The sequence below is a fragment of the Myotis myotis genome, unplaced genomic scaffold (assembly GCF_014108235.1).
Source record: "Myotis myotis isolate mMyoMyo1 unplaced genomic scaffold, mMyoMyo1.p scaffold_m19_p_1, whole genome shotgun sequence".
NCBI classification, from domain to species: domain Eukaryota; kingdom Metazoa; phylum Chordata; class Mammalia; order Chiroptera; family Vespertilionidae; genus Myotis; species Myotis myotis.
Genome location: NW_023416313.1, coordinates 3378556 through 3400726, shown reverse-complemented (window position 1 = coordinate 3400726; position 22171 = coordinate 3378556). Strand labels below are relative to the sequence as shown.

The 22171-nt window shown below is 55.3% G+C and overlaps 1 protein-coding gene and 1 non-coding gene across 2 annotated transcripts in view; both read left to right on the top strand.

Annotated features, from left to right (window-relative positions):
* Positions 1–22171, top strand: part of STK32B (serine/threonine kinase 32B) — a 124127-nt gene that overhangs the window by 43059 nt on the left and 58897 nt on the right. The window contains exon 3 of the mRNA XM_036328649.1: positions 3393–3544. Coding sequence (XP_036184542.1) covers positions 3393–3544 — 152 coding nt within the window. The remainder of the gene's footprint in view (positions 1–3392; positions 3545–22171) is intronic.
* LOC118661342 lies at positions 6009–6115 on the top strand. Its single transcript, XR_004969303.1, has one exon. It is a non-coding gene; the product is annotated as a U6 spliceosomal RNA (small nuclear RNA).

Sequence of the window (22171 nt, the reverse complement as noted above, 5' to 3'; positions counted from 1 at the left end):
CCCCGGGTTCCTATGTGAGGTGTGCTTGCCACCTGCCAGTCTTAGGTCACATGGCCGAAATCCACACCAGCCAGCATTTATTTGTTTGTCCCAATGAATTGTAATAATGACGACATCGGTCCCTGATTCAATTAGACTAATGAGGAGTGTTAATTGGGTGTTTGCCTTTCAGCAGCCTGAGTGGCTGTGGCCAGATTGCTCCTTCTCCGCCTCATTAGCTGCGAGCTCTTGGGGGCTGCCCCGCTACGGAGCGGAGGTGCCACGTGGGACCAGCTCTTCCACCGTAACGTGTGCCCCTGGGGCCGGGGCAGGGTCCCTCTGCAACACCCGTCCCGGCTCCTGAGGCTGAAAGGCTGCAGGTTCCGCAGGTTCCCGCCCTCACGTGGTTCCCGGGGACTGAGAGCCCCTCCTCCCACACTGAGTGCAGGCAGGAAGGACGCCCGCCAGCGGAGGCCACACTGGGCCGGCCGACCCAGGACCAGTGACCTTTAGTTCCCCCTTGGATTCCAGCTCAGGCCTGAGGGCCGGGCCAGGGGGCTTTCAGGTCAGGAGGAGGTGACGCCTGCAGGAAGGGTGTTGAAGCAGAGGGAACAGAATATGCCGAGGGTCCCATTCCCAGGCTGTAGGGTCAGATCTGGGCACATCCTTTTTACTTTTAAAATCCTCACCAGGGGATTGTTTCCCCCCTCCATTGCTTTTTAGAGAGAATGGAAGGGAGGGGTGAGAGAGAGAGAGAGAGAGAGAGAGAGAGAGAGAGAGATATCGAGATCGCTTGCCTCCTGCACGAGCTCTGACAGGGGCGGGGATCCAGCCTGCACCTGAGGTATGTGCCCTTGACTGGAACCGAACCTGGGACCCTTCAGTTCTCGACATGACGCTCTATCTACTGAGCCAAATCGGCCAGGGCAACCAACTACCTGTGCAGTCTGACTTCATCTCGTCCTGAAGTCAGACTTTCAAGCCTATTCCAATATCATTAGCTCTACTCTGAGCTTGGAATTCTAATTTAATTTTGAAGCATCCCATCTAATCCCATGCCTGTCTCTGAGCTGCTGTGCGTGTCACCCTCTTCCTGCCTGTCCTGGGCGGTGAGAGCCATCGTCATCGCCGATGAGGGTCAGAGGCCAGGACCCAGCCTCTTCACAGCCCAGCTGCCTGGGGCTGGACCGCAGGCTCCCAGCCCGGCATCACCCGGTCTACTGCCCATCTCTTCCACGGAGACAAATGAGGATGAGGGAGGGAGACGTGCCAATGAGCGGAACCACCAGCCCACCGTGCATCTGCCTGCGGGCGTGGGTCTCAGCGCCCAGGGTTCCAGAAGGCTCTGCTGGGACCCCCCACAGAACCAGGCACCCCGCTGCTTTTGTGCAGCACACCTTGGCCTCCTGGCATTTTCCAGGTTCAAGGTCACTGAAAAAGGGAGCTGCATGGGCCGTTATGCCATGCGTTTTACTGCCTGGAAACATGCCGCTGGAGGTGTTGTGAACTGTGCTCATTAAGGCATTAAAATTCACGTGACATTACTGTCCCCCTAATGCTGCGGGGCAGTGACACCCTGGGTCCCACTACTCTCTTTCAGTGCCGCCAGCGGCCAGGGTGGGTTTTGCCAACTCAGTGCAGACGGAGGCTGAGAGGAGGCTCAGAGGCAGAGCCGGAGCTGGAGTAGAATTCAGGCTTCCCCCTTGTCCGGTATGGGCCCCAACAGACCCACGGCCCCGCAGAGCCGACGGGGGTCCGATATCCCAGCGAACAGCAGCCCGGCACTCAGAGCAAACCCAGCTCCTTGGCCCGGCCTCGGCCCGTGGTTTCACCCGGCGCTCTGTGTCCCGGGCCCTGATCTCAAGGAGGAAGCGGCCTGGTGGAAGAGGCGGCGGAGCATGTGGGTTGAGTCCTGAGACTTGAGGAAGCTCTACCCCCCCCCACCGCCCCCCCACCCGCCTCTTCCTTTGTCTGCCAAGCGAGGCGGTGTCCCCAGAGTGCAGGAGCTCCTGGAAGCGCGGAGAGGGGCTCACTCTGAATGAGGAAAGGGGCTTTTGGATGCAGTTAAGGTGGGGTCACCCTGGTTTGGGGGGGCCGAAGTCCATCCAGTATGGCTGGTGCCCAGAGGAGAAGGTGATACCTGGACACAGACACACAGGGGAGAGGCCAGTGCAGCTGGCGGCAGAGTAACGGGCCACAGCTGTGAGCCCAGGACCCCCAAGGACCCAGGGCACCCCCAGGAGGTGGGAGGGGCGCCAGGACCCTCCCTGAGCCTTCGGAAGGTGCAGCCCTGCGACCCCTGGATGTGGGGCTTCTGGTTCCAGACCCCAAGATAGTGTGTTGTTTCCCACGCCAGCTGGTGGTACGCGTTGTGGCCGCCGCGGGCTCGCACACGGGGCCTCGCGGTTGTCGGGCGGATGGGACGGTGCGCAGGCCGTGTTGGCCCGGCTGATGCTCCGCGCCCCTCACTCCCGGCCGCGTGTCCCGGGCTCTGCCTCCTGTGTTATATGCAGGGCGCCTCTTCTTTGCCATTTGCATCTTGCCATCCTCTCATGCCCCCCGACCCCCACCCCTGCATTAATTCCTTCAGCGAGGGTCCTCTGACCTGATGTCCATCCTCCCTGCCACCGCCCCCCCCCCCCGCTGCCCCCAGTAAAGGAGTCTCTCCAAAGTCAGCCCTGGGGTTGGCACGCGGCCCTGCTATTTAGCAGCTGGTTGAACTCTGGCAAGAGCATTGGTCCGCTGGGGGCTGCGCCCCTCGCACTCGAGGGAAGATACTGGCTTTATCCGTGAGGATCTCGTGGGGACTGAGTGGTGGGGGACAGTTTGCTCAGCGTCTGGCCTACTGGAGGGGCTCCGTCCACGGGCGCTGCTGGGACTGCCGCTGCCACATCTTTGCTCCCCAGCGGCGTGAGCCTGAGCGGAGGGAGAGCGAAGGTGGCTGCGGCCCCGGGAGTCAGGGAGGGGCAGGCAGGAGGACTGCCAGCGAGGGGCGCCATCGGGCAGTGACTCCCGGTGGGCAAACTCTCTTTCCCGGGAACCCAGGCTCATCCCGCCCCATGGGCAAGCGGCCTGGGGTGTAGGCGCCCTGCTCCCAGCTCAGGTCAGGGGTCGCTCCTTCGGCCTTAACCCTCCAGCATCGCTGGCCGAGGGTCCTCAGCAAAGGAAGGAGGCCTGGTGGGTGGAAGGGGTGCCTGGGGGGGAGGCCCGGGATGCCTCCGGGTGCAGGCACAGTGCCCTCCCCGCACTCACCCTGGCCGAGCCTGAGCTTAACCGATTAGCAATCCGGCACAACCCCTCCACTCTGCAGCTGCCGCTCCACCCGCAGGACAGACTGGAACCCCGAGCCACGGGGCAGACCTGCAGGAGGGCTGCTGGCGTTCTGGCCTGACTGTCCTCTCTGCTGTCGCCAGGTGTGCATCGTGCAGAAGCGGGACACGAAGCAGATGTACGCCATGAAGTACATGAACAAGCAGAAGTGCGTGGAGCGGGACGAGGTGCGCAATGTGTTCCGGGAGCTGCAGATCATGCAGGGCCTGGAGCACCCCTTCCTGGTCAACCTGTGGTGAGTGCCCTGTACCCCCAAACCCTTCCTGGTCAGCCTGTGGTGAGTGCCCTGTACCCCAAACCCTTCCTGGTCAGCCTGTGGTGAGTGCCCCGCACCCCAAAACCACTGATGGAGCCGGATGCCCATGCAGGTCTGCCCGCCGACATCTTGTCTGTAAAGAGGAAGGAATGAGCCTTTCTGGTTCCAATGCCTTGCAGAGCACATTTCCCGATGAACAGTTTGTAAACTGCATTCCCGCCGAAGTCTGTAAGCGTGCGCTCAATTTAAGTGTTAATTCCGTTTTCTTACCTGATGCCTCTGAGGTGAGAATGGACCTAGAAGTTTTTGTCCATCTGAGGACACATGAATGCGATGAGAGTGTCAAACCCAGTCTTCTGGGGACTTGAACTTTTCAAAGCTGGTGAGAAGGACTCAGATGGCTGCCCAGTGTGGACACCCTGAATTCCAAATTCCGAGTCCAGCCCACAGGCCAGCCGGGACCAGGTTCTGGAACCTTCTTTCCATCCCATCCAGTTACTATCTCTGCTTTAAATTTGCTTCCAAGAAATGCCCCCCTGCCTCGGTGCCTGCGCAGGTGACACCCCCTCTTCCCGACACTCCGCCTCCCCTGGCTCCCCGGCTCCCTCTAACCCGGGCCTGGTGTGCCTTCTGTCCAGCTCACGAAGGCCTCGGGCCAGGAGCCTTCAAGAGCAAGGGCTGAGCCTGGGCCCTCTGCTTCTGGGAGTCTGACAGGGTCCCGCACGCCAGCGGGCGGCGCTGACCCAGTCCCTGAGCTGGGCTTGTGCTAGCTGCCTCCCTCCCCCTTCCCCCCCCTCCCGGGTGGGAGGGGCGCACAGTGAGGAATTGCCTGTCGGCTCTGGAAGAATGGGATGCCAGCTCTGCATCTCGCTGGCTGCGAGGAGGTGATTCATGGCAGCCTTGGAAAGCCTGACACAGCCCTCCTGCTTCGGCGATTTCGCTGACTTGCTCTGTAGCGGGTGCAGGCGAAGGCCGGGCATGGCTTGTCTCGTGACAACTTTCTTTGTCTCTAAAGGATGAGTGATGGGTGCTCCCAAGCCTGTGACGGCCCAAGTTGAGTTCTCAGAGCAATTTTTCACGCGTCCTGAAGCAGAGCTGTTTTGTACTCTCGGGCTTATGACAACCAGGACAAAGGAGAAAGGGAAGGAAACAATCGGACCCCGTGCTGGGGTGCGAGGGGGTCAGTGGGAACCCTGGAGAGGAGGGGAGCAGGATGGGGGCGGGTCAGCACTTGGCTAGGGGTCTGATCTCTATGCTTCTAATCCCAGCTCTGCCCCCTGCAGGCCGAGAGGCTGCTATGCGCTGATTGGTGTCCCCTCCCCCATTCCTATGTTGAAGCCCTAACCCCCAAGGTGACTGCGTCTGGGGATGGGGTCTCCAGGTCGTCCGTAAGGTTGACTAAAGGATAACTCCATCACAGGGATGCTGTAAGGACCAAAGGAGGCAATCCACAGCAAGGGCCCACACGGTCCCGGGCGTGAGGTGACCACGGCACCAGGGACCCCCTTGGGGCTGCTGTCGTGAGCACGTGTCCTTCAGGCCGGCCTCTGGCTGGACGACTTGCTGACTCATCCTCTCTTAGCAGGGAGGTTTTAGTACCAGGTTTTTATCCTGGTTAAATGGCAGTGGGTAGGTTGTTCACCTGTGTTTTCAGACTGTGTTTTCAGAATCCAGTTCTACTTCCTGACTGGTTATATTTACTAGACTAGCTGGTAAAATGTTTTGTTTAAAATAGGGCATGTGCCTGCCTGGCCGGTGTGGCTCAGTGGTTGAATGTCGACCTATGAAGCAGGAGGTCATGGTTCCATTCCCGGTCAAGGCACATACCTGGGTTTCGGGCCCCATCCCCAGTGGGAATGTCTGACTGCCAGTTTAGGCCTCACCCTGGGGACCAGGACTAAGCTGGCACTCGGACATCCCCCGAGGGGTCCCAGATTGGAGAGGGTGCAGGCTAGGCTGAGGGGAACGCCCCCATGCATCGAGACCTTTGCCTAAAGTAAGACTACATGAGGTGTTTAAAGGGGCAGCTGGGCTGGGCCGCTGGGGGCAGGAGTGGGGAGGACAGAGACCAGCAGCCCCGGGAACCGTGGAGGAAGGATACACGTCCTTCACAAATAATCGCCAGGTGCTGCTCATTCCCATGACAATAACCATCATTGGCCTTGACGATTGCTGTAGCCTCCCAACCAGCTGCCCATCGCCTGGGTGCCCTCCTCGGGTGCCTCAGTCCAGTCCGGCCACCACAACAGGTGCCCGGGCTTGTGGCTTAGCCAGCAGCCTTTATGTCTCACAGTCCTGAACCTGGTAGTCTGAGATCAGGGGCCAGCGTGGTCACTGTCTGATGAGCACCCTTTTCTGGTGTAGAGATGACTGTCTTCCTGTTGTGACCTCACCTGGGAGAGAGAGAGGGAGCTCTCTCTTATCTCTTAAAAGGGCATGAATCGTGCTCGCTTCGGCAGCACATATACTAAACATTGGAACAATACAGAGGAGATTAGCATGTCCCTGGGCAAGGATGACACACAAATTGATGAAGCATTCCATATAGATATAGATATAGATATAGATATAGATATAGATATAGATATAGATATAGATATAGATATACACACACACACACATACATACACACTAGAGGCCTGGTGCATGAAATTCGTGCACTCAGGGGGTCCCTCAGCCCGGCCTGTGCCCTCTCGCAGTCTGGTAGCCCTTGAGGGGTGTCTGAATGATGGCTTAAGCCGGCAGTCGGACATCCTTAGCACTGCTGTGGAGAAAGGAGAAGCTCCCTCCACTGCTGCTGCTGTGCTCACCAGCCGTGAGCCCGGTTTCTAGCCGAGCGAAGTGGCGCTCCCCCTGTGGGAGTGCACTAACCACCAGCGGGCAGCTCCTGTGTTGAGTGTCTGCCCCCTGGTGGTCAGTGTATGTCCTAGCAACCAGTTGTTCCACCATTTGGTTGATTTGCATATTAGCCTTTTATATTCTAGAGGCCTGATGCATGAGATTTGTGCAAGAATGGGCCTTCCTTCCCCTGGCTGCCGGCACCACCTTCGCTCCAGCTGGAGCCGCCTTTCCGCCTTTGCTCCAGCCTAGAGCTGCCTTTCTGCCTTCCCACACTGCCCAGAGGCCCAGAGCAGCTGGGGTGGTGTGGAAAGCCCCTGGCTGCTCAGCGCCTGCATATGCAAATTAACCTGCCAGCTTTGTTGGTTTAATTTGCATACTCACTCCTGATTGGCTGGTGGGTGTCATGAAGGTACAGTCAATTTCCATATTTCTCTTTTATTAGTGTAGCCTAGAGGCCTGGTGCATGAAATTTGTGCATGGGGGGATTCCCCTCAGCCCAGCCTACACCCTCTCCAATCCGGGACCCCTTGGGGGATGTCCGACTGCCAGTTTAGTCCTGGTCCCCAGGATGGGGCCTAAATGGCAGTCGGACATCTCTCTCACAATCTGGGACCGGTGACTCCTAGCTGCTCACCTGCCTGCCTGCCTAATCACCCCTAACTGCCCCCTTTGACAGCCTGATCACCCCTAACCACCTCTGCCTGCCGGCCTGATCGCCCCTAACTGCCCCCCTCCACCCTGCCAGCCTGGTCATCCCTCACTACCCCCCCCCCCCCCCCCCCGCCAGCCTGGTCACCCCACGTAGCCTGCTGTTCGGTCATCCATCCATCTGGTTGTTTCGGTTGTGACGGCCCCTGGCTTTTTATATATTAGGACTAGTAGGATAAAAAGGGCACTAATCTCGTGCTGATCACCCCCAAAGGACCTGATCACCCCCAAAGGCCCCAACTCAACTACTTTCACACTGGGAACTAGGACTCCAATATGTACATTTTTGCCGGACACAGACATTTAGTCCAGAGTACAGGGCAGATCTTACAGGTGTACACCTGAGCCCTCCCCTAGTCTGCGTAGAACCCTAGTGGCTCCCAAAGCCCATGGAGTAATGGTCTCTCCAGGCCCTGGCCGTGGACATGACATCGGTCCCTCCTCCTGACACCTGCTACCATCTCGCCACATGTGTGTCCTAGCCATCCCGCCCGGTTGGCGGCACCTGTAATTCATCTCGCTGTTGGCATCTCTCCAGACCTTTGCACATGCTGTTCCTTCTGCTGGGAACACTCTCTCCCCTTTGCCACTGTGAGGACTTCACCTCCCACGTGCTCATTCATTAAATAGGTGTTTCTTTAAAAGCTTCTGCTCAATTCTTTCTTATTTTTTTATTTTTGTTGATTTCAGAGAGGAAGGGAGAGGGAGAGAGAGACAGAAACATCCGTAATGAGAGAGAATCACTGATGGGCTGCCTCCCGCACGCCCCACACTAGGAATCAAACCCACAACCGGGCATGTGCCCTGACTGGGAAGTGAACCGGGACTTCCTGGTTCATAGGCCCACACTCAACCACTGAGCCACGCTGGCTGGGTAAATAGGTATTCATTGGGCTCATCGTGGGTGCCAGGCACTGTCTTAACATCTAAGGTCACAGAGACGAGCAGAAGTAGGGTGCCTCCTGCCTTCTTGGAGTTTTTGTCCGGGCGCCTCCTCCTCCGTCAGCACCCTGCGCACTGCCGCCACCACCGGCAGCGCCTTCTCCTGGACTCCGTGGCAGTACAAGCAGCTCGGTCACGTGTACCTGTTTGTATGTCTGTTCCCTCCCTTAGCGGTGAGCCGCGTGGGGAAAGGGACCACGCCTCATTCCTCTCTGTATTCCCGGCATCTGCCCTCAAGAAGTTAATGCATTCCCCATTTGTTAAGGGTTTACGATGCGCCAAACACTGTGGCAGATGCTGGTGCTACAACAGTGAGTGAGGCAGCCTTCCCCATCCCTACAGAGCTCACGGGTGAGGGAGGAAGACAGACCGACGGTTCGTTCTGCACCTCTGCTCTCTGACTTACATCTTGCGTAGTCACTGTCCTTGGAGTCCTGGGTACATTACAGATACACAGAGATTACGAATGTCCACCGTGCCCTGAGTCAGGCGATGCCCCGGCCCGTCTCCCACATAGAGATGGAAAATGCTTGTGGAGTTTTCCCGTTCCCGTTAGTCTCCATCGCCATGGTAACCCCCTCAAGGAAAGGGGACAGGAGGTGATGCTGTCTTGTCCGGGGTCCTTTTCTCACCCTTTGCTATTCCAGGATTTGTTGATGTCGCCGGTGACTTCAGCGTGTGCGTTCGCGATGCCAGGTTTATCTTTAAGTGACGTAGGTTTGTTATGCTTAAGGGCACAGGCACGGGGCTGTGCGTGTGGGTTATGCGATGGGTAAGCCTGCATCCTGACGTCCAGAAGGTCAGCTGGGTGGAGCGGTGCAAAAACAGGGCTCAGGGACAGCAGGGCCGGGGCTGGGCCCTGGTGCATCAGGAGATTTTGGTGGGTGAATGGGGGGCCCAACTGTCAATCGGGGCGGGTGTGGGGTTTGCCCAAGGTCATAGGGCAGAGCCAGGACTCACCTTGGACCCGCCCGCAGTCTTTCGGGTGCTCTGCTTCCCTGCTTTCTGCCCCAACGCGCCTCCTGCGTGTGCCATTGCCGTGACCGCTCCTCACGCTCTCCCGTGTGTTCTGCACTTGGACTGGGCTTGGCCCGGGAGCAATTAGGAAGTGTACCCCACACTTCCTGCTTCTTCATGGTGGTAGCACCACTGTCTATGGCCCACCACGAGGGCAGGGAGCCTGTTTCCAGGACCAGAACCACGTCTCAGCATCGGGCAGTGCTAAGCAGGTGCCTGTGGGGAAGTGCTGGCTAAACAAAGGCCTCCTTCCCCCCCACACTGGATGCGGGGGGCCATGTGGGGCTGCTCCCTGGGTCCTCACTCACACTGACCTGCACTGACCTGGAACCAAAACGCAATAGAACTGTCGGTTTCCTGAACCCAACAGAAATGATGTGGCCCATCTGGGCCCGGGCTGAGCAAGGGGGTTTCGACCCCCAAACCGCCTGACCCAGAGCACATTTGTGAGGAGAAGGCAGGAAAGTGACTGTTTTTTTCTCTTTTGTTGTTAGTTCTCATCGGAGAATATTTTCTCCATTAATTTTTAGAGGGAGTGGAAGGGAGGGAAGGGAGGGGAGGGGGCGGGAGGGAGAGAGAGAGAGAGAGAGAGAGAGAGAGAGAGAGAGAGAGAGAAACATTGATATAAGAGAGAGACATTGACTGATTGCCTCCCACATGCACCCTGACCAGGGCCAGGGATCAAACCTGTAACCCAGATCCGTGCCCTAGACCAGGAATCAAACCCTCAGCCCTTCGGTGTGGGGCCGGTTCCCTAACCATGGAGCACCACAGGCCGGCGACCTTTTCCGCGCTGGTGGTGATGGTGGGGGAGGTGCTGATAGCCCGCACTTACTGTGCACATGCTGGGTGCCTGGCACTGTGCTCCGTGCTTCCCACGGGTCCCCGTTCTTTCCTCACCAGGCTCTGCAGGTGGGCGCTTTGCTTCATCATTTCACAGGGAGACAACGGAGTGCCGCCGCCGCCGCTCCCCCTCCACGGCCACGCCGCCTGTGGCCCAGGCGCTCATTCACTCTGTTAAGTCCCCTTTCCGTGTCGGGCGCTGTCCTCAGGGCTGGCGATAAGTGCAGAGCCACAGACATGGCCTCCCCCGGGCCAGTATCACCTCTCTCAGTCTAGACAGGGAGACAGCAACCATCAGATAATGAGAAAAAGATGTGGATCCCTGACCGGTTTGGCTCAGTGGATGGAGCATCAGTCTGTGGACTGAAAAGTCCCAGGTTTGATTCCGGTCAAGGGCATGTGCTTGGTTGTGGGCACATCCCCAGTAGGGGGGTGTGCAGGAGGCAGCTGATCGATGTTTGTCTCTTATCGATGTTTCTAACTCTCTATCCCTCTCTCTTCCTCTCTGTAAAAAATCAATAAAATATATTTTTTTTAAAAAGAGAGAAAAAGAAAAAGATGTGGAATTCAAGGTCTGGCAAGCGTCAAGAATGAAGTGCCCAGGCAGGTCCGCGGCCGTGAACGAAAGGGACCTCGGCCTCCCTCTGTGGCATCAGGGAGACTCCCTGAGGAAGTGGCACCTTCCGGGTTTCGTGGCACTGATCGTGGACAGCAGATCCCCGTGGCAGGTGTCATTACAGATGGGGAAACTGAGGCTCAGAGAAGCTGAGTGAGGGATTGTGCAGGGTCCCACGGCGTACAGGGCGTGGAGCCAGGATTCGCACCCAGCTGTCTCTCGCCAGAACCTTTATTCTTCTGGCGAAGGCGGTAAAAGGTGTTGAATTGGGAAGGCATTTCAGAGTGGAGCAGACCTTCCGTGGGGGGTCTAGCCCCTTTCCTTCTGGGGCTGCAGTGAGCCACAGCCTTAGACTCTGCCGTCTGGCTCCCCAGTTTCCACAGAGCCCAGGGGGGTCAAGGGAGGTCCTGGGCGTGCCTGGGGCTGATGGGTTGACTGCCCTGGGGCCAGGCTCCTGTCCTGCCGCTCTGCATTTCCGCTGTGATGGGCGAGTGCTCCCCATCTGGTCTCCTTTAAGGAAGGGCTTTTGCTGCTGACCCATCTAAGTGGCCAGGAGCCTAGATCGCCTCCTGCTCTGTGGGTCTGAGATTCGACAGCCTCCCCCCGCCTGCTCTCTGGCTGAAGTTGCCTCCTGTATGCACCTCGACCATGGATCAAACCCACAACCTGGGTAAGTGTCCCATCACCAAAAGGCTGGGGGTTTGATTCCCGGGCAGGACACTTACCCAGGTTGTGGGTTTGATCCGTGGTCGAGGTGCATACAGAAGGCAACTAATTGATGTTTCTCACATTGACGTTTCGATGTTTCTCTCTCTCCTCCTTCCTCCTATTTCTCTGAAATCAATAAACATACCCTCCAGTGAGGATAAAAAAACACGATTGGGCCCAAGCATAGCCAAAGTTGATGAGCAGGGATGGGTGACCCAGACTCTGTGATCACATCAAAAAGATTTAGATGCTTCGTGAAAATCAACGTCAACTTGTAAAACCAAAGGTGGCACGTTCGTGGTTAAAGTGTTCCGTTCCACATCCATGGGCACGGCTGTGCCCCAGGCCATGATGAGCACCCCCGGGTATAGGAGAGGAGTCCTGGCTGCTCCCAGCACCACTCCCTCTCCCCCAGGCAGAGGCCGCAGCACCCGGGAGGTCAAGGGTTACGCATAGAAAGCAGAGCGTGGTCCCGTCTGCTCTCAGGGAGGGTGCTGCTCGGTCGACGGCCTCATGTGCTCCTGTGGTGAGAACAGTGTGAGCAGTGACGGTCAATGACGGTGTCCGTTTAAGGGCCACGTTGGTCCTGAGGGCAGAGTGGGGGATTTGCAAGGTCTTCTGTCTAAAATGGGGTCATCTTCTTAGAAAACCAACCCCAAGGGACCTCGAGGGACGTTCTTCCTGCTACTGGATCCCAGGCGATGCGTCCGCTGTGCCCAACTCCAGGGGCTGCACGTCTCATTCTCCCACCGCTCAGAAGCCTGTTCCCCGGGCCCGGGAAGGCCAAGGTGGAGCCTGTTGATCTCCCCTGTCCCCCACACCACGTTCCCTTCCTGGCTGTGCCTTCCAGGGTAACAGGGGTGGGTAGACGTTCCCAGAAATACGGGTGGAATGAACGGATGGATAACTGAGTGCAGAGGGCACGTCCCCGGCCTGCCAGGGTCACACCTCCGACCTGGCCCGTTTGGCTGCGCAGACAACTGGCGTTATCCTTTCATTCTCTCATTCCCGGGGGGTTTAAATCTTGGAATTGACTTTGAAATTGACCCGGTGCCTTTTGAGAAGTCGCCCTGATGCTCAGGTGTTTGGTTCCCTGGATCTTGGACCGTGGTTAGTGGTGCTATTCAATGTGCCAACAGTGCCTCATCCTCCCCGGAACGAATCCCACTTTGTTCTGTTTCACGGAGGAACACGTGCTGTTTTTTCAGCAAATAACGATGTCACGATGGCAGCAGCCGCAATATCGAAAGTCCACTGTGTCTTCTCTGTGAGTTGGTTTCGCTCTGCAGCGTGTGTCCTGTGCTGGCCCGTGTCACCCTAACCCAGGGGTGGGCAAACTTTTTGACTCGAGGGCCACAATGGGTTCTTAAACTGGACCGGAGGGCCGGAACAAAAGCATGGATGGAGTGTTTGTGTGAACTAATATAAATTCAAAGTAAACATCATTACATAAAAGGGTATGGTCTTTTTTTTTTTTTTAGTTTTATTCATTTCAAATGGGCCGGATCTGGCCCACGGGCCGTATTTTGCCCATGGCTGCCCTAACCGCTTCTCATGACGGACCATCCCTGCTCCACACGGTGCGAACGCCACACAATCTATATAAAGTGAGGGCGTGGTACCCAACAGGGTTCCATCTCAGATTAGCCGTTATCGGGATTATAAAACTCTGCTTCCCTGATCATTCGCTTAAGATATTAATTCCTAGAAGCCAATGCACTGGACCAGAAGGTTTTTGAGACGGACTGTGAAGTTGCACCTCGGATGGGATCCCTTGACCAGCATCTCTACGGAGGCCTTTTCTCCCTTCCTCGTCGGTCACATGATGGACAAAAAAAGATGGAACCTGTAGTCCTTCACGACACGTGTCTTTGGTTCCCAGCGAGATTGATTTATTTTATTTTTTTATTTTGTAGCAAATGATTGGCCATGAGTTCATTGAGGTCTTTGTGAATGAATGTTCGAGAAACTTACAGTCACTGTCTGGGGAAGATCGGGGCGGCCGGAGTGGCAGTAGGAAGGGACTCCGCACACGTTCAGCCACATGGTCCACACTTCATCCTGACCATCCCGGCGATGACATCATCCTGCCTCCCGAAGGAGAAGCAGGGGGTGGGGAGCAGGAGCGAGGACGAAGGAAGCAGTGGGCGGAGGGGCCACGTGAGCCCAGGAGCTCAGCCCTCACGTCCAGTCCGAACACCGCGTCCTCCCTTTGCGTGTGGGTGGCGCAGGTTTGGCGGTAGGCACGGTGGCAGCGCTGGCGTCTGTGGAGTGAAGCCCCGGCCGTGCACAGCGCTATCCGTGGTGGCTGATCCCGGCTGCCCTCCTCGTTCCGCACTCTGCACGAGGCGCCGCGAAAGAGAACCAGTCTAAACGCGCTGACGATCCCGTTCCGTCCACACCCTGGGGCCTGTACGGGGAGGAATGAGGTTTCTGACGAAGCCGGGCCAGGCACAGGCTTTGCGACTGGATGTTAATCTCGAAGGAGTCTCGGGTCTCATGCAGATCGCGCGGGGACGTTGTACTTCAGAAAAGGTGGCAGAGGCCCCTCTTCGGCCGCGAGTCCAGCTAAAGTCAGGGCGTGCGACGAGCATCTTTTCAGTTAAGGAAGCAGCTGGTTATCTGTGCAGAAGCAGCCCGGGGAGGCAGGCACAGCCACGCTGCGGAGGAAGTAGGAAGCCTAATGAGGTGTAGACGGGAGGGTTCCGTGGGGACGGGTTTAATGAATTTATTCAGCGTTTGCATTAGCATGTCTGCAGCTATGTGACGTGCTTTCCTGAACATTGGCAAACCTGTGGGTGGCCCCGGTCTTGCTTACATGATAAACCAGCTCCTCAAATGCTTCCTTGTGCCCCTGCATTACTGCGTGTTCCAAATTAGGGGAGCCCGCCATAGTCAGATTTTATTCTTCTTCTTTAAGTTATACTTCCTCTTCGCTGTCTTTGTTTTTTAACTCCACTGAGCTTTATGGTTAGTTAATTTGTTATCCTCACAGCATCCTTCCCCGGTGCTCAGCTCCTCGGGGCTCCCACACCAGGCGCTTTCAGGCCGCTGTCCAGGTCTTTGCACGTGCTGTTCCACTCTCCCAGCCCTGTTCTCCCGGTGAGCTCCTCTATGAACCACAAAACCCTGCCCACCACTCATCCATGAAGCTTTCTCTGATGCTACCGGAGTGATGCTTTGTATGAAGTTGGAGCTTTTCCTCATTCTCATAATGAAAGCTGTGTGTCTGGCTGTGTCATCCTGTCCCCTCTGGCAGAACGGCAGCTCAGAGCTGACCCCCTTTAGCGAGGCCCGTGGGGCCATAAGAATAGAGAGTCCCCCGACGGGGAGGCCTGGATTGGAGGGTCATCAGGTCATTGGCTGCTGGACTGGCGACAGCCTGTGGAGACTCAGTTTCACCATCTGTAAAATGGGACCAAGGTCTGTTTCTTAGATTAGTCTCACTGTGAGTGAGACGACGCCTGAGCGCTGGACGCATGGAAGATGGTTCGCTCCTTGGGGTGTGAGTTCATCTCCGGCTGCCTGTGGCTCTGCCTTTCCCCGCGCTGCTTTGGAAATTGCCTGGCTGTCCACTTGACGTTGAAATTCCTCGGTCCCAGATCTGTGTCTATTTTTAATCATCACTTTGTTGTCTATGTTGTAAGCCACCTACAGTCACCTGTGGAACTGGCTCAGATCTCCTGAAATCAGCTCTTCTGCCTTGAAAGTGGTTGAGACCACCACTGCTGGTCCAGGTCGGGGGCAGGGGAGAGCCAAGGCGCCCAGGCCTCCCACGCTGCCGGCCTCCTCCAGGGTCGGGTGATGGAACAGCCCTCAGGGATGCTGAGCCAGACGCGAGAGCGCTGCTTTATTGACATCTCGGCAGAATCCGCACCTCGTTGTGTGGTTCAGGTCTGGGAAGCTCGGCTTGGACTCGAGGCCGAATTGGAACCTTCTTCCTCCAGCTCAGATCTCAATGGGGGTCCACGAACCCACATGTGGCCTCAGAAATGGGAAGAGTCGTGGCGAGCAGACCCTGAGTGTACTTGCCAGCTGCCCCTCGGTGCTCTGACCTCCCCGAGGGCCAAGTCGCAGGGCCGGCTTTCCCAGTGTGGCGTGGGGACCCACTCTCCCTGTCACTGTCGAGTGGAGAGGAGGGCCAGGTGTCATCGCTGGAAAGCTCCCCAGATGGCCATAAGGTGCGGCCAGGCTTGAGAAACTGTTGAGCTGCTCAGCCCTTCGTCACCAAGCGGGCAGGTGAATGGTGCAGGGCGCGGTGGCCGGACCCGCCCCGGCCGCGTGCCTGCAGAATCGGCAGCAGGCTTGGTGTTGAGGGCCAGCGAGTGAATGCCAGGCTCTGAGGAACTGAGTGGGCGTCTTCTCCCTTTCAGGGAGATGTGGGGGTAGGGGGAGGCCCTCAGCCTTCTGCGGGGCTCTCTCCCGGGGATTGGATTGAAAATCTGTCTAGTGTTGAAGCAACTGGCTTGTGCTGGCGTGCCCCGGGCTGCTTCCTTCTCATGTGCTGGGGAGCTGGGTGTAGCCTGGGCAGATACCGTCTCCTGTCCTCATGCCCAGCAGAGAAGCCAAAACTCAGGCCAGCAAAGCCCTTTGGTTCCAGCGAGAGCCGTGCCTCCTCCTCTGGTGGTCAGTCCGTCAGAAATCCCTGCGGCCCCTGACTGTCCCTCAACAGAGAGGGCCCAGCAGGAGGGCAGACAACTTTTTGTGTGCGCACGTGTGTGTGTGTGTGTGTGTGCGTGTGTGTGTGTGTGCGTGTAATAGAGACAGAGAGAGAGAGTCTGCAGGAAGATGGTGCTCAATACTCATGCCCGGTGGCCCCTTGTTCTGCAGCTGTGCCGTGGGGCCCCGCTCTTCTTGGCACAATCATGTGGTCAGTGGTTGGTCCTGGTTCTCGCTGGGAGAGAACCCCCAGTTCCCCAGTCCTACGCTCACACAGAGGCATCTTCCAGAACACACTCACTGCCTGGCGGTGGCGGTAGCCGGTGGCCTGGCGGGTGGGGGCTGGCAAGGGGAAGCCTCGGGAGCTGAAACACGACTGGTGGTGAGTCATGCACACAGGCGCGGCGTGGCAGCGCCGTGGAGGGGGATATAATAAGGCCCATCTGTGGGGCATTTTTATAAACCCAGCTCCGTTTCCATGGAAACGGGACAGCATACGCCAGAGCTGTTCTGCAGGAGCCAGAGACCCACACCAGGAGGAGCGGAGCCAGGTGTCTCGGAGGGGACGGGTTGGGGCTCGGGCCTGGAGCGCCTTCATCTTCGAGTTCCCATTGCCTGTCTTCTCCCCCTCCTCTTCTGCTTCTACAACGTCTTCTGCTCTCTTCTCCTTAATTCTCTGTACATCATCCTCCCACCCTGGCCAGCTCCTACCTGTGCCACCACGCATCGCAGGCCCAGCCCATTCCAGCCCCGCTGATCCAAACGGCTGGTGGTGTTTCTGGTGTTCAGTCTTGGCAGGGTCTGCAAACCACGGCTGTGGGCTATACCCGGCAGGCCCCGTGCTTCTGTGAACATGGTGTTCCTGGGACACAGCCAGGCGTGTATGTGTGCAGTGTGTGAGCTGCTCTCACCTGACAAAGGCAGGGTTGAGAGCCCTAACGAAGACCTAATGGCCCACAGAACCTACAGTATTTACACCCAGCACCTGTCCTGACGCCTCTCTCCCCCACTCTGTCTCCATCACGTCCAGTTTCTTGGGGAACAAAAGCCCTTTGGATGTGCTCCAGGCCTAGGGCCTACCTACCTGGCCCAGAAGGGAAGCTAGGCCTTTGTTTTCTAGTCGATGGAAAGGGCCGGTCGATCATGGCTGCCCCAAGCACTGTTTTGAGACAGGGTTGGAGTCTGTCTTTTCTCCTCGGAAAAGAGAACTGTCCTTAGTCTCTGCTGCCTGCACGGGGAGTTCAGAGAGGGAGCTATTTGCCATATATTTATTGTCCCTCACCTGCACACTTCCTTTCATTTTCATTTCATTTTCTCTCCCTCCCCTCCTTCTTTTATCCCCAGTTTCTTTCATGTATATTTATTCAAAAAGAAAACATGTTCTGGTTGCTGTTAGGTTACAGGCACTGCTGAATCAGTCAGGACAAGCTACACCCTGCTGCAGTAACAACCCTCCCCACCCCCAATTCTCAGTAGCTTCAAACAGCAAATGTCTCTTGGCAGTTCATGCTGCAGCCCATCCAACCTGGCTTGGCAGAGGGCCCTGCTCCTTCCAGGGACCCAGACCTGTGGGGTGACGGTATGGCTTGAGCTCCGTCCAGGTCAGGGCCAGAGGGAAGCAGAGCTGAGCCCGGAGGTGACACACCCACTTCTGCTCACAACTCAGAACTAGTTACAGGGCTCCATCCAACACAAGGGGGTGAGGAAATGCATTTCCATCGTGTGCCTGGGAAGGAAGAGGAGCCAGTATTCTGCGCAGAATGAGGAACCACCCAGCACTGCTGACAGAGAGACAAATAAGAACCTGCCACAGGCTGGATTTGTTGAGTTCTTACCGACACTTGGTGGTGTTGTCACATTTGCTCTTCACACCCATGAGAGGTTTCCCACCTGCAGGTGAGAAAGCTGAGGCCTGGCAAGACTACGGGACTCGATTAGAGCCACTCAGCTGGTGGGCCGCGCAGGCGCGATGCCGGCTTTGGAGCAGGAGCTCTGTCCCACAGCAGGGAAGGGCCCGGAGAGTCATGCTGAGTGAAGTAAGCTGGTCGGAGAAAGACAAGCGCCATCTGATGTCACTTCCATGTGGGATCAACTGAACAAGATAAACCAACAAAACAGAAACGGACTCATAGACACAGAGCGCAGACTGACAGCCGTCAGAGGGGAGGGGTCTGGGGGCCTGCGTGAAAGGGCGAAGGGATTCGGCAGCACAAACGGGTAGTTACAGAATGGCCACCGAGATAGAGGCTGCAGCACAGGGAAGCAGTCAGTGATATTGAGAGACACATGTATGGGGCAGGTGGGGACCAGAGCAGAGGGAAACGGCTCTGTGAGTTACAGGTTTTCTAACCACGTGGCTGTGCATCTGAAACCCACACAGAATAATATGGAATGTGAACTGTAATTGAAAAATGCATTTTTAAAAAATTAGTTGAAAAAAGAATTCTGTCCATGATGCCACAAGGGCTCCCAGTCTTTCTCTAGCTCCGGCTTCGGATTTCTGCGTACGACGTCCCAGCCACTGGCGTGGAGGTGGGGCGGGGAAGATCCATTTAAGAGCTCACTGGCCACCCCATGATGGGGAGGAGAAGATGAGGGAGACCAATCCTGGCTTGATTCACCCAAATCGAGCCCTTGTGGTGAATCTGATTGTTTTGTCCTGTGTCGGATAAATTATCGTAATGCCTCACAAGCAATCTTCGTTCAAGGTGTAGAAACCACCTCCCCTCTCTGTTCATGACTCCCCACGACCTCCAGGAAAAAGTGCACATTTCATTGTTTGAATTTCAAAGTCCTGCCCAGTTGGACACTCATCCTCTTCCTGGCCTCCTCTCCTGGTTCAAGTGCCCCATCTCACCGAACTTGCACCCCTCGGTGCTTCTGTGGGCGCAGAGTTTCGGGGCAGAGAAGATGCACATCTGGACTGAGATCCTCACGGGAGGGTAGCGGGGGAGGGAGGGCTTGGAGACTGTCCAGGAAGTAAAATGTACATTTCTTTTTTAAAAATATATATCTTTATTTTAGAGAGAAAGGGAGAGAGAGATAGAAGCACCAGTGGTGAGAGAGAATCATTGATCTGCTGCCTCCTGCACACCCTACACTGGGGATCGAACCGTGACCGCCTAGTTCAGTGATGGCGAACCTTTTGAGCTCGGCGTGTCAGCATTTTGAAAAACCCTAACTTAACTCTGGTGCCGTGTCACATATAGAAATTTTTTGATATTTGCAACCATAGTAAAACAAAGACTTATATTTTTGATATTTATTTTATATATTTAAATGCCATTTAACAAAGAAAAATCAACCAAAAAAATGAGTCCGCGTGTCATAGGTTCGCCATCACTGTCCTCGTTCATAGGTTGACGCACAACCACCGAGCCACACCGGCCGGGCAAATGTACATTTCTTGACCGGGCCAACCAACAGACCAACTTCTGAACACAGTGAAGGCGGTAACAGTAAAGAGAGTAAGCTCATGCGTCCGCTTGATCTCCGTCCCGTTCTTATGTTCCAAGGAGGCAGGGCCCAGCCTTTTCGTCCCCTTGTCTCTGGTATGTGACCTTTTTGAGAATCAACTGCCTGGCACATGGTTCATGTCACTCAGCAGGTAGCTGTGAACCTGAACGGAGGTGATGCTGATGACACTATAATCATAGTAGCCATCGTCTATATGGAACACCTCCAGGGACCAGTCTCAGGAGAGATTCCTCATCTACGTGGTCTTACCTAACTGCCTACAATCCCTAGGAAGCGCATAGGAATAGCCCTGTTCTGTATATGAGAAATAGTTTGGGAACTTTAAAGGTCTGGACCAGAGTTGCAAAGCTACAAAAAAACAGAGATGGGAATTGGCCTCATAGCTTTGTGCTTCCAAAACTCGGACTGTTTCCTCCAAGGACAATGTTTCCATGTGCTGACAAAAGGAATTTAGGTCAAATATGTGAATTTTTAGAGGCCAACTGCCTGGTTTGGATGTAACGATTCATAAAAGGCTTAAATTATGCATCATTGAAGCTCTCCCATTGGAAAGTTAAAATGTCAAACTGTAAGTTTCTCTCTCTCTCTCTCTCTTGAGCCACGATCAGCGCAGCTAGAGAGCGGACGACTCCTGAGTAGGGGCAACGGGGGATTGAGAAAAAGGAAAAGAGACAGACACAGAGACAGTAGGGAAAGCTGGGACCAGGTGGGATGCTGCCCTCGGATGGAGAGACAGTGACTCAGAGCTGGTGCAGTGCATTTATTATATACAGCATGATTCCAGGAAGTTTTACTAGAGTTCAAGACAAAGGAAATTATGTGAAATCATGGTTAAGGATCAAGCTGCAATTCTTCATTCTTGTGGCTCCTTTGTAATTGTCACTCCTGGCTGAAACCCAGATAATTGCATCTGTTCCTGGCGCCTGGCTAAACTTAGATAATAAAACCCACCCCCTGGCACCTGAGCTAAAGGTCAGGCTGACAACATACCTGCCTCTGGCAAGGTATGTTTCCAGGACATGGCTCTGCCGACGCCACTGGACTCAGGCGACAATCAGCTCATGCGCCTTCCCAGGCACTCTCATCAAACACACTCCCACAGCTCAGCACCTATCCAATCTAGCAGCCATTTCCTCGAAAATAGCATCTTGTTACGTAGGGATAATGCATATGCAAATGCGGTTCCCTAAGTGCGATCAAGGAAAGGAATGGAGTATGGTCAGGCCCAGGCATGGGGCACTGAGGAAAGGGGCCCCATTTAGCAGTGCGCAGCTCAGTGAAGATGAATATGGGGAACCCCTGGCTCACTCTACAGGGAGCCATGTCCTTCATTTCAGGACAGGGAGCACCTCCAAACTGCTCAAGTCACCACACCACTCCGAAACCCAGTTTCCTCGTCTATGGAATGGGTACAGTAATTGTATCTGCCTCATTGAATTGTTGAGATGAAATAAATTAATGCATGTCAAGTGCTCAGGACAATAAGCAAGTTCTCAGTGGACATTAGTAATTTATCATCGTCGTCATTATCAGTAACTTTACTCTGGGATGGGCAGCGACTTTGGCGCCACGTGCCGCCTCTGCCGCTTAGTAACTGTGTGACCTCAGGGAAGTCCTTAATGCTCCTTGGCCCTGTGTTTCTCTAGTCAGTGTGCATGTATCTAATACCTTCTAAATGTCAGGTACAGCCCTGGCCAGTGTGGCTCAGTGGATAGAGGGTCGGCCTGCAGACTGAAGGGTCCTGGGTTTGATTCTGGTCAAGGGCACATGCCCGGGTTGTGGGCTCTATCCCCAGTAGGGGGTGTGCAGGAGGCAGCCGATCAATGATTCTCTCATCATTGATGTTTCCATCTCTCTCTCCATCTCCCTTCCTCTCTAAAATCAATACAAATATATATTTTTAAAAAATAATCATCAGGTACAGTGCTAAGCACTTTCCATATATTATCTGTCAGCTACCAACAACTTGAGATAGATTACAGATCCCATTTTAGAGATAAGGAGGCTGAGGTTCAGAGAAGTTAAGCAAATTGCCTGGTGTCACACAGCCAGTTAGTGGGGGAGCCAGGTTTGAGCCCAGGTCTTTCTGCTTCCAAAGCCTATACTCTTAACCACCTCCTGAAGAAACAGGTGGGTTCCCTACCTCGGAGGGTTCTTGGAAAGTCTTAACGAGGTCTGAAATGTCAAACACCCATTACAGGGGTGGGAATATAGTGGATGTTCAAACACGGGACTAAACGTACATTTTATCATTATGGTTAACAGCAGCAGCTTCTTCTCCTTCTCCTCCCTCTTCTATCCCCTCTCCTCCCCCCATCATCACCATCACATCAGCACCACCATGTCATCACCATCACTATCATCACATCACCATCAGCATCATTGTCATCACCATCACCACCATCATCATCCCATCATCACCACCATACCATCACTACCATCATCATCACCTTCATCGTCCCATCACCATCAACATCACCATACCATCATCATACCATCATCACCATCAGCACTACTGTCATCACCATCACCATTGTCATCATCATTGCCGTCATCATCATCATCATCATCATCATCCCATCACCATCATCATCGCCATACCATCACCACCATCATTATCACCATCATCATCCCCACCATCAACATCACCATTACCATCATCATACCATCACCACTATCAGCACCACTGTCATCACCATCACCATCATCATCACGGCTTTCTCTAGGTGCCCTAACCCATTGTGTATACCTTGCCTTCCACCCCGCCCCTCTCCTTTTGCCTGCACCACAGCCTG